Source organism: Falco cherrug, chromosome 13 (genome assembly GCF_023634085.1).
Source record: "Falco cherrug isolate bFalChe1 chromosome 13, bFalChe1.pri, whole genome shotgun sequence".
Taxonomy (NCBI): Eukaryota; Metazoa; Chordata; class Aves; order Falconiformes; family Falconidae; genus Falco; species Falco cherrug.
Genome location: NC_073709.1, coordinates 22,306,807 through 22,318,952, shown reverse-complemented (window position 1 = coordinate 22,318,952; position 12,146 = coordinate 22,306,807). Strand labels below are relative to the sequence as shown.

At 47.8% G+C, this 12,146-nt stretch overlaps 1 protein-coding gene across 2 annotated transcripts in view; it reads left to right on the top strand.

Moving 5' to 3' along the window:
* Positions 1-1,035: 1,035 nt before the first annotated feature.
* Positions 1,036-12,146, top strand: part of EML4 (EMAP like 4) — a 162,928-nt gene continuing 151,817 nt past the window's right edge. For both annotated transcript variants that reach the window (XM_055725568.1, XM_055725567.1), the window contains exon 1: positions 1,036-1,397. In XM_055725568.1, coding sequence (XP_055581543.1) covers positions 1,373-1,397 — 25 coding nt within the window. In that variant the 5' untranslated portion in view covers positions 1,036-1,372. The remainder of the gene's footprint in view (positions 1,398-12,146) is intronic.

Genomic DNA, 12,146 nt, shown 5'->3' with positions numbered 1-12,146 from the left:
TGTGAGGAGGAAGGAGCAGCAGAAATGATGTGTGATGAACTGACCTCACCCCGCATTCCCTGTCCCCCTGTGCCACTCAGGGAAGATGCAAAGAAATCAGGAATTAAGTTAAGCCCAGGAAGAAGGGAGGGGTGGGGGGAATGTGTTTTTTTCTGATTTGGATGCTAATAAACTCATTTTCCCCAAGCTGAATCTGTTTTGTGTGTAACAGTAATTGCTGAGTGATCCCCGGGCCCCTGGGCTGAGCTGGGGAGTGACAGAGCCACTTTGGTGGGCACCTGGTGCCCAGCCAGGGCCAGCCCAGCCCCAAGTGCCAGGGCCGTGCTGGGGAGGCGATGGCCTGTCTGCCTGTGCAGCCACAGCACCAGCACTTGAGCGCGTTGCAGGGAAGTGATTGCAGCAGGGCAGGGTGTTGCAATGGGGACGCAGGTTTTCCTGACCAGGGAGAAAAGCAATGCCTCGCAAAACTTGGTGGTGTTGCCTAACACGCGAAACGCTCTCGGCTGAGGCATGAGATGGTAGGCAGCATGGCTGACTTGAATTTCTGGTTCTACTTTCTCTTTTCCCTCGTCATCAAGCACATGGCTGGCAGTTGCAGGAGGCAGCCGGGTGGCTGGTGGCGGGAGAGCGCCGGTACGCGGCTCCGAGCAGCCCGAGGGTGCGGAACTGACAGTTCCTCTGGCTCGGCGTTAAGCAGGGGCAGCTTCCCCAAACTAGTGTGACCCAACGTTCGTGCGTTAATCGAAGCACGTCTCCGGTGTGAGGGCTGGGATCATTATATTAAGCCGCCCCATTAACCCTCCCGCAAGTTGCCCCGCGTAGCGGCTCCAGGGCGCAAACCGAGCGTGGTGCCCGCGGGCGAGGAGCGGGGCCGGGCACCGGCGCCCCCGGCCGAAAGCTGCGCTCGGCGCCCCCCGCCCCGGGGGCCTTTCGCGCGCCGCGCCGGGGCTGCCCGCCGGCGGGGCCGGGGCCGGGGCCGGGGCCGGGCCGCCCGCGGGGGAAGCGGCGGGTGCCAGCGCGGGCGGAGTCGGAAGCACGACAGCACGGGGCGCTGGGGCGGCGCTGGCGGCGGCGGGAGGAGCTCGGCACTAGCGGCTGTGCTGGGGTCGCGGCGCAGGGACGGAGCCGGGCAGCGCCGCCGCCGGCCCCGCAGCAGCAGCAGCAGCGGGAGGTGGAGGAGGAGCAGCCGCCGGAGCCGCCTCCTGCCGCCGCCGCCGAGCGCGGGGAGCTGCCGCCGCCGCTGCCCCGGGCGGCTCATGAGCGCCGGGCTGCGGCGCTGCCGCCTGCCGCCTCGCCGCGGGTGAATGAACCTGTCCCGGCCGGCGTCGGCGGCTTCGCCTCGGACTGCGGCGCCGGTCTCCCCCCCCGCAAAATGGACGGTTTCGCCGGGAGTTTGGGTAAGCGGCGGCGGGAAGCGTGAGGGGAGCGGGCGGGACGGGACGGGACGGGGCGGCGTGCCGGGGGCTGCGCGGGGCGCGCACCTGCGGCCGGCGGGGGGTCCGGGCCGTTCCGAGCCGTGCCGCGCCGTGCCGCGGGGGCTGCCCGGGGACGCGGTGCCGGCCGGGCCGGTGCGCGCAAACGCCGCCCGTGCGGCGGCGGGCGGGGAGGGGAGGGGAGGGGATGCCAGTGCGGAATCTGGTCAGCTTCAAACCATCTGTTGCGAGCGCTCCGGCTGCACTTGCCTCCTTTGTTCTTTCCTCGCCGTGGGCTTGCGCTTCCCCGGAGTTAGTTGCTTGGGCTGTTGCTTTTCGTTGGTGCTTTTTAATTTTATTTTGAAATTACTGTCATGTTTTCCCTTTTCCCCTCTGGCTGCGGGGGCGGGCGGGCGCAGCGGGCCCGGGTGCCGCAGCGGGGGAGCCCCGGGAGCGCCCTGGCGGCGGGGAGCGGCGGGGCCGGGCTCGTGTCCCCCCGCCGTGCCCGCCCGCCGCGGAAGTGCGGAGCGGCGGGGGACCAGCGCCTTCCCGGTGGCCGCGCATCCGTCCGTGTGCCCGGGGAGCCCTCCCGGCCCCCGCGGCGTCAGGCGCCTCTGCTTGCAGCTGTGGGGGGATCGCAAACGTTTACTGCTCGTTTATCCCAGTGTTCCCAGAAAACGGCCGGGCTGCGTTCTCCGCAGTTCTGCGGAGGCAGGCTGCGGCAAATTGTCAGCGGTTTCTTTAGGCAGAATTACTTCGCCAGCCCACTTTCTGAATGATGCGGAGGACGGGCTGCGCGGCGTATGCAGTCGTCCCGATTAAAAGCGTGAGCCGCAAGTGTCGCCAGATGCCGGGGCTGTATAGCCCGCGCGTTCCGGCGTATGTTCCGCAGATGACAGGGTGCCCGGGCGCTGCGCGCGTGCCTACCTGCGCGCCTCCCCCGCCGGCCGCGCGCTCCCAGCGCTCCGCAGCCGCTGCGCGATCCGCCGCGCGCCCTCTCCCCTAGCAGAAGAAATCCGTGACTCTAAAAATCAGATTAATTTATTTTTACGGCACTCCTGTGAAATCTGTAATAATAGCGAATAGTTCTCAAATTTCTGGAAAAATTGACTCGTTTAAATACTGGCGAGCGTGATCCTAACCTTTCAGGTTTTCAAAATGTCAACTCCAGCATTTTGGGCACCTGTCCAAGCCAAACTGGTGCACCGTAATTAACAGTACGCTTTGGTAGTTTGGCTCTTTGCCTGACACACTCTCCTTGCTTAAGTAACTTCCACGGTCATTTAATATCCGACAATCAAAAAGCGACACAGGGAGGAATTGTAGGGGTTCTGTGCCCGGTTTTCAGAGGGGAGCTTGTGCCTGTGGGTGACAGATGCAAATGTGCCACGGTTAATATTAATGAACCTCTTTACCCAGTAGCGGAACTGATCACCGTATCAAAGGGCACCGATATTGCTTTTAACGCCCGGAGTATTTGCCCCGCTGAGGTGGATGTTTAGAATAACTGTTTTCTGTTGGAAGTGGAAAAAACCCCTAATTATTTTGAAATAATAAAGCATCATTTCTCCTGTGCGGAGCTTGCTCCCTGAGCGATGGCGTGGGCTGGCCGGGTGGCCCAGCACCTTGCGCTGGTGCAGGGATGGAGGGGTGATGGGCGCTTCGGAGCATCCCGCTGGTCTTATTAAGGGAGGCTCCATCTGGGCCTTTAATTTGTTTCACTGTTTGGTCAGGAAGGCACCGTGGTTTTATTAGAATTTAATGAGGATTAAGCTCAGCTCAACCTTTTGAACTGTGTATCGTGATATTCACTGTTAGTTGGCCTTTGATTTTGCTTTTATGGCGAGCACTGATGCGCAGTGGTTTCCTGGGCTTGGGCTGAGGGGAGGGCATTCCCAGAATCCGTGGCTTTGAAGTACACGACTTTCTTGTTCTCAGGTTTGAATCGTTTTGCTTAGTCCTCTTTGTATTTATAATCACTTGTTGGTTGCTCTAGCTGCTAACAAGCCTGTAGTGTCTGTCCACGACGGTGTGTGAATTGTTCTGAGATAATTTTTTTTTTTTAAACATCTCTAATTAAAATCTAATGGCTTGAATTTAATTAGCTGTCTGCTAAGTGTCTTTTAGGAAGGCCATAAATTAATGTAATTTAGAATGAAATGTAAAAATTAATTGAAATTATTGTTGGCAAAACTGTGCTATCTGTGTATGTGCATGCTCAACCAGTCAAGCGAGCTTATTAGAGAGCAAGTTGTCCTTTTAATGCCTCCTGTCATTATCTGGAAGGCAAAATGTTATTACAGATTGTGCCCTCCAGCACAGGCAGAAATACCTTCTTACATGTCTTGCAGTTGAAAATACTTTACGCAGCTGTTTTCTTTTGGCTTCCACACTGAAATTTTTATGAGAATAAAAAGATGAAAGAAACTATTTTATATGTAATTTAGAAAATTCTTTTGGTTATTGGTTTAGTAAATGCTTATGCAGCACTCAAGAGTATGCAACTACTGTATACAGTAAAAAAGTATCTCTGTATTATGAGTTAACTTGTACAGCTGAAATAGATGTTGATTTACTTTTTTGATAAAACACAGAGTTATTTCACATTTGCTGGGACTTCAGTATCTTTTTGAATATCACCAGCAGCAAAGTGAGTATCACCACCAGCATTTATTTGCCCCAAGTAGGAGAGTCGTACCTTACATTTGAGCATTCCCCACGCGACTATTGTCAGAGGTCTCAATGGATTTTGGCCAGCTGCTTTTTCAGATGCATCCCTGGAAGTGAAAGAATGTGCTTCTGAATGGGAACAAGAGGCCCAGGAACTTGGACGGAGCACCTAGGCTCCTGCCTTGCGCCTTTGCCGAGACAGGAGCACAGCATGGGTGTCTGGCTCTGGCTCTGCCAAGTTCTCTCGCGGCAGCATCTTCAGGGAAAAGAAAACACTGTTAATTCTACCAAAAGAATCAAGCTTAGAGTTCTACCAAAAAAACCCACCAACCCCCCCCCCCCCAAAAAAAAAAAAAAAAGGGCAGGCTAACCAGAAAGCCCATGTAGGACATAGTACAGCCAAGGCTGCCGGTAAGGGTCGTCCCACTGTAGCCCTCTCCCTTTGTCCTGCGCTACTGCCCTGCATCATTTCCACCCTCACACTGCTGCTTGTGAGCCCGTGGTCAGCTGGTTCGGAGATGCCCATCAGAGGGCTGCAAGACTGTTGAAGACCAATGGTTTTGCAAACAGTAATTTTGATTTTTACGTGTCATCGTGGAGTATATCGGTTTACAGCCTTCCTGCCTGCCCCAGCTGTTTCCGTGGTTTTCTGCCGAAATTGGCTTTTTAGAGGGTAGGAGAAGCGTGTGGGGCAGGGGGAGGGAAGTGGTAGGAGTCCTCAGCTGGCGGTAGGTGGGATGGTGGCAGTGTGTGTTGTTGGCAGCTCTTAGGTGGCCCTCTTAAGCTGTTTGTTTATCTCAGTTTCTGTAAGGTTAATTGGCTAAGGTATGAGATCTACTAGGTTTAGGCTGATGAAGAGTAAGCTGTGACTGGCTGCCTGGGGCTGGTGAGGGGTGCTCCTTGGTGGACAGTTTTCCATTGCTTTTAGCTGTTGCATTGTTTTCCCTGCCTCTGCTAATTGAGTTCTGTAACAATAACTCATTGTAAACAAAGATATGGAAGCATTCATCAGATTATGTTAAAAAATGACTACAACCGTTTCCAAGTTTGTCACCAGTGTATGATGATAACATGGTATAAAGCATTTCAATAGAACTCTCTCCAGCGATGAGGTCTGTGGCACAATAATAACTCATAAAAATAAATGAAGTCTCAATTTCTGAGTTCTAGCTGTGGTTTTTGTGCAGCTGTGCAGGACGTCCTGAAGCTTATAAGTAGTCTTTACTGAAAAATTCTCTTATGATTGAAAATATTTTCATGGAAAAAACAAAATCAATCTTCTCTTGAGGTCTTGGGCAAGCAGAATAATTTAGGTTGTTTTTTTTAAAGAGTAGTTGAGCTTATGCATTTTTTTTCAGAGAAGCAGAAGACAAAGGAGAGCTGTAATGACTAATTGGAGACCAGCGTTTTGCTCTGTTGTTGATGTTATTGGAGGAAGAACTGGAGAAATAATAAAAGAATCATTTTTTCATTGTATGTAGGATCTACATACTGTTCTGTCACTGTATATATACTACTGCTAACTGCAGTATATGTACCAGCTACTTACTGGAGGGGTGGCATGTGGGTCAGTTCCTAATTATTCCCCTCTCCCCCTTTTCTTTTACTACATATTGTATAAAAGTTGTTGGGAAAAGTTCCTGTTCCACAGGTGTGTCTGGTCTGCATCGTGTAGCTGCTGGGGAGGTGACGTGGGTGCGGGCTGCTGCTCTGCGCTGGAAGAGCCAGCAGAGCCTGTTGAGCCCCCCCATGGCTTTGCTAAACCCCAGTCAGTGGTCTCCTCTGGAGCCCCCCAGCGATGGGCGGGCAGGTACGCTGGAGGGGCCAGGGGAGCTGGAGCTGAGGAGCTGGTGGTGCTCGGAGCCTGGGGAGCATGTGTGCATCATGATTCATCTCTGGCTGGGTTCAGTACCGAGAAATGCGAGCATGTGGAATGACTGGCTACAGCAAGCTGGGGTATTTGTCATTTATTTGGGCTAGAATGTGAAGTTTTATGGTTGCCCGTCTAGACTGCAGAAGCGGCAGTGGTGCTGCAGAGCGATTGCTCATCGCCAGGGCCAGTTCAGCTCGGTCTGCGGGGCGCTGCTCGTGGGGTTGCTGTGTGCTATTGTCAGTGTGCTGGTCTTCTGAAAAATAAAAACTTTGGCAGGATGTCAGTCTCTCTTGCCTGAGAAGGATGGCCTTGGTTGGTGCCAGGGATGATTAAACTATAGCAGCAAGGAGAACAGGCTGTTTGCTTTAGAAACGCGGCGGTGGCCCACCTTTTGCTGCAGGGGTCTCTACTTAACGGGCAGCGAGGAGGAGCCCTTTGCTCTGTAGCCAGCTGAGAAGCAAAGGATCGTGTATTTACAAAACAATCTTTTTTTTTTTTTTTTTTTTTTTTGCACAGAGCAATTGGCAATATTTGGCCTGGTTGTGAGTAACACTCTTACTTTTAAAAACAAAAAAAGAAACAATCCCAAACACAGCATTCTCTAATAGAGAGACTCTCTTCTTAGTCCTCTAGAAAGGCTTTTAATGCCTGGGATGCTGAGAAGAATTTTTGGCCTCACAGTGTGTTTTTCATACTCTTTTTAACTGAATATTTTTGATATGGGAAGTACAGTTATTTGACACAATTTTCTCTTGCCTGAAGAGCCTACTCTGAAAGGATATTTTTTCTTCTGTGCTTCATATTGTGAAGCATGTAAGAGGGAAAAAAAATGGTGAAGAGCAGTGCTCTTACAAGCCCTCTGAAGCATGGTTTTGTTTTGTAAGCAGCATTATGTTGCTAATTGTGCTGTTAGTAACATACAGGGAGAGCTCTATGTCACTCCTTGCTCTGCAGAGTAGCAGCTTCCCTCCTTGGTGTGGTTTCTGTCAGTTATCGAGGTTTATTTTCCCTTCTCTGTTTAGGTCCTTGCTAAATCTAATCCTTAATGAATGTAATTTTAAGGCCAAGAATGTTATTCCTGCTTTACCCACACATAATGTAATAGGAAGGGCGCTAGAGCATAATTAATTTTATAGCACGTGGCATGTATGATGACAGTGCAAGTCTCTGCTCTTCTGGTGTTGAGCATTTCTAGTAGGAACGTGCTTCTGTTCGGGAGATGAGAATCACCTGATAAACAACAACTCAAAAGCTTCCCTACTTTCCTTTTCAAGTAATATTTTTATAGTTAGTTACGAGCTCAGGTGAAGCCACTGCTTGCCTCGTTTTTCCTCTCTGTAAACAAGTGAGCACAGGCACCAACAGTTTAAAGAGGAATTGTTTGCTTTCATCTGCTTGTTGAAATGGATACAGAATTTTGGTTTTCTAGGCTTTTCTGTCATTGGGTGCTGAAGGATGGGTACCTGGAAACACCACGTGGTGAGGTGCAAGCTCTTCTTGAGAGTTTTGAGTCGACTTCAGGAAACAGACATGAACTCAGATTTAGGAAGGCTGTGCTCGCGGGGCAGTTTGCAGCCTGAGCCGATAGTTCAGACAGTGGAAGTAAATGGGTGGTGCTGTATGTGGGGTGGGATGCGAAGAGAGAGACACCACAGTCATTAAAGCTTATTGCTAAATCTTGGAACATCCAGAATGTTTTTTCTCTTCTGGTATTGCCCCCCTCCCCTTTTTTAATTATTATTTTTTTCTTTTTGCGCAGTGTTGTAAATAGTACATACCATCAGTGAGTACTGCAATCTTCTTAAGCTTTCTGCTCTAAGACTTCTTACTGGGTTGGAAAAACTAGTTTTTTTTTATTAGGTTTTTGATTGTTTTGCCTCTCAGTTGTCTCTTCTGCTCATCATCAATAGTTTCAGCCTAATGTTTACTAAATATAGCTATGTCTTGATCTTTTAACTGCTGGTTTCACAATTACTCTCCTGACTTTTTAATGTCTGTACTGCTCGACTTTGCATGACAGTACTGTTCCTTGGGAAGGACAACTTTTTTTTTTTTTTTTTTAGCAAGTCGGAGAATCCAGTTGCTTTCTTTGGTTGATGGTCTACGCTGCCTTTCTGCCCCATTTAGTGATGTGGATTGTGTGCTCTCACAGCTTTCAGGCCAGACACTTTTCAGTGCAAATTTGTCTTACTGTAGAAGTAGTCTTTTTGTATTTAAATATATTTTCTTTAGCTTTCTGGGGCTGTTTGTACATGAGTGACATGCATAATACAAGTGCAGTGGAAGGGACAAGAGTGGAAGCAACACAGCTGTGCTCTATAAACAGTTAAATATTTGGGAGAGGTACAACTACCTTGGATTTCAGATGTTGTATTAAATTAAAAAGAAATACTTATTGTTGTCTCTCGCCTGATCCTGTCTTGTTTCACTGAAACTCAGCTTGTGGCTGTGAATGCAGTGCTCCAGCCTGGAGTCAGTTCCCACTTCTCCTGCCAGTTTCTTTGGGCTTTAAAAAAAGGGGGGGGGGGGGGGCACTGAAACCAAACTGTTTTATGTTTGAATGTATTTTGGATTTGTGTAAACAGTTTTAATGCATCAAGCTAAATTGGCAGGCTTTCGTAATCCTCTGGGAAAATTGGGAGTTTGAAACCCAGTGGATAAATTAAAGTCACAAATGCTTCTAAGCCCCAGATTTGGCTCCCTACAGGGACGCTGTAAATTAGTTAGGCCTAGAAATGTGGTTTAGCTAAAGTAAATGAAAATACTTTTTCATGAGAACTTTATAATTTTAAAGACAGAAGAGTTGGATTTCTTTATTCTGAGTTGAGGACACAAAAACAAGAAAATGGCTATTAACAAGAGAAATTTATCGTTGCTGTCCAAACACAAGAGGTAATGATTTCATCACTTTTTATGGTTTTTAATGAAATTATGACATGAGGGTAGTAGAAACGGGTTTAAAATGCTTGATTTCAGTCAGCAGCTGAGGTAAGCAAGCCCTCACAGGCGTGATGGCTAAATTAGCAATCCCAAATATACATAAAATGAATGGTAGAACTATTAGCTTGCTTACAGTTTATTGTATGTTACATTTTTTCCTCTTTTGAGAACAAAAGGAAAATGTCGCTTTTACGTCAGGGTTCTGACAAGCTTTGCGCCCAGCGCTGTGCAGAACAACAGCAGTAGGATGGGCTGTAGTTTGTTTCCTTCCCCCTTATTCAAGACCACAAGCAGACCATGCCATTTTCTCAGGAGGTTTCCTGTTGTGTGTGTTATATGGATCTTGAGTTAATTAGACCTCTGAGTTTCAGTGGCAAGTTCCGTTTAAGAACGGCAGAATAAAGCCTGGTCTTGCAGGTTCCGTTTTTGAGGATGGACGTCACCTCCCCAAACTAACCAGTTCTTTTAGACTTTTTATTATACATCTTGCAGTACCTCTGGCTTTTACAACTAATAGACAGACTTTGGAGTGGCTTTGGATTGTAGACGTAATCCTTTAGGTAGGGCACGGCTGACCGAATTCCTTTCCAGGAGCAGTGGATACTGGAAACCCGACTGTGTGGAATGGAAAGAGAAGTGTTGCTGTTAGAGATTTTCTCATACATCTCTAGTGTGATGTAGGTGTGGTGAAATCTTGCTTTTGAGTTGGAGCAGTTCTGAGATGAGTGCTCCACATGTACATCTGGGCTTCCCTGGGAGCAAAGTCCACTTCAGATGTGTTAATGTGTGTTAGAACTGTGACGGTTTGGGGTTTTTTTTGGATGCAGTTTGACTGAATGGAATTTCAGGAGAGCGTACCTAAAAATGTGCTGCTTGGTGTCTCCAAAGAGAGGTGTGGAAAGAAGGAACCTTGAGTGGTAGGAACTGTAAATTAAACTTTTTCAGTTGCAAGATTCAGAGACGTGGCGATACTTACGTCTGCATAGTATCACTTGACTTTTTTTTAAACAAGAGCTCTTAACAAGGAGAAAATTACAACTTTGTTTAGCTATGAAATCCTGCATTGAACTGCTGTCGCCTGCTCTCCCAGCATGTACTGTGCAAATGCCATCAGAGGGATCTAGCAGGAAATCGGTGGTTTGTGGGGCTGTCATGCTTGCTCTCTGAACTCTGAATGTGTCCGTTAAAGTCATGAGGCAAGGGGGACAACAATAACCAGCAGCTCAAACTTTTTTTTTTTCCTAATAGGATAAGCATGAAAGAGCTCAGAGTCCTGTTGGCAGGTTTGCAATAGCTGCAATAAGCGCTGCTGTGAGATGGTTTTAGTCTCGGCATGCAGCGGGATAGGTGATGGGGAGGATTTCTGCGTGCCTGTTTTCTGAACACTTAACATGTGGGATGGCGTTTTTCCATGAAAATGATCTGATGTATTTAAGAAAGTTGACTTGTTGGCAGTGCTGTTCCCCAGATTTGGATTTGTTGCTGTATTTTGTATAATCTGTGACCATTGTATTTTCTTGAAGATGCCCAGAGGGGTGAAGGCTTGGTTAGGATGGGGTGAGGCAGCAGTTAGGTTTTGACCGTGCTAACAGCCTGCTTGGTTTTTTTGCCTGCCCCAGTTCTTGAAGTGAATCCTCAGTAGAGGAGTGAATGTATGATTACTGTGAATATGTAAGTTGCTTTTGGAAGTAGACACAGTGAAATGCTTAGGAGCTTGATTTATTTGAGTTTATTCTTTACTGTAAAGAACCAGAGTAGTAAGGCCATTTATTTAGCCAGTGTAGACTTGATGATGGTATTCCTGATGTAAATGTGGTTTTCTTAAAGTATTATTTTTGAATTAAAAATGTGTTAGGGGAGATGCTGTATCTGTTAACACTTTTATTTTACATTGTTTTAACGTCTTTTTAATAGGCTGGATCTGCAAAACTACTGTAGCTTGGGCAAGTGTTTAGCCTGAAGCTAAAAAATACTTGAAATCTTGTTCTGAGTTTGGTACATGTGTTTGTTTTCCAGAAAGCTTCCCGAGGGATATATGTATTTTCTGCAGCATCCCTCCCGGCTTGTTTTCCTTTTGTTTCTCACCCGGTACCAGAAATCTGCTGTAGCTGACGTGGCTGAGGACTCTATTTCGGACAGGCCAGGTTAGAGGGAGTAGCAACTGCAAAAAGACACCATGTTGGTGCAGGGTTTATGGTGAAAGTGGTAGACTGAACGTGTAGTGTGGGGAGTGGTGATGAGGACAGATCCAGTAAGGCAGGGTAATACAGGTATTCATATAATTCCTCATGACTTCAGGTTCTGCCTAGCAGCATAATATTCTTTAATTCTGTAACTAAACCTGTGTTTTCTGGCTTTGGTAATCTAGCAGAGCTGTGTCCTCCAATTTGTATTGTTGGTTTGTTTGTGGTTGGGCTTTTAAAATCTTTTTTCCCCAAGGTAGAGTATTTAGCCTTCATTTATACTTCTTTCAGTTCTGTTTGATTTTTAAAATCCTATGAACATCCACATATGATTGGTATTGTGAAGTGATTGGAAGCTGTAGCTGTGAGTGTTTGGTGGCTTTAAATGAAGAGGTAGGAGATTTGAGGTTTTCAGAGTAGCTTTAAAAAGGAAATTGCTTGTTTTCCTGTTAAACATAGAGGAAAATGGGTATTGGGTATAGTAGTAGAAAACCGTAAGCAAATCAGATTCTTGGGCAAAAACTTTTTCTTTTTTTAGTACTTGATCTGGCTTACTAGTGTTCCATGAGAAATGCAGTATGGCACCATTCCTGTGCTCTTTGCTAGCACAAATGGGTGGTCAGATGCAAGCATTGAATAGGTGTGTATCCATATCTATTACTGCTCGTGTGCCTCTTCAGTTCTGGAGGTGAACGTGCTCACCAAGTGGGACCAGTCCGGCTGGGTGGCTGGGATGCTCTGTGGATCGTAAGCTAAGGCGTGTCATGGTGTGGGACTGCAGTACCATGGAGGAACAAGGATACAGAAATTAATCAGCCCGGTTCTCTTGTGTGTGAGGGAGTTGGGAACTGCTGGGTCAGGAGCTCTGGTCTCATCCCGTGGTGGGCTTGGTAGGAAATGATTGCAGACCCCAAGTGCGGCAGAGCCTCAGGTGGGGCATCTCCAGAATCTACCCAGCACCTCAGTCAGTAATTATGGTACAAATTGATACACATTTGATTTGAAAACTTCCAAAGTGCAGAGAATCCAAGTAATTTCTGTGTGGGATTAACATCAGGCCTCAAGCTT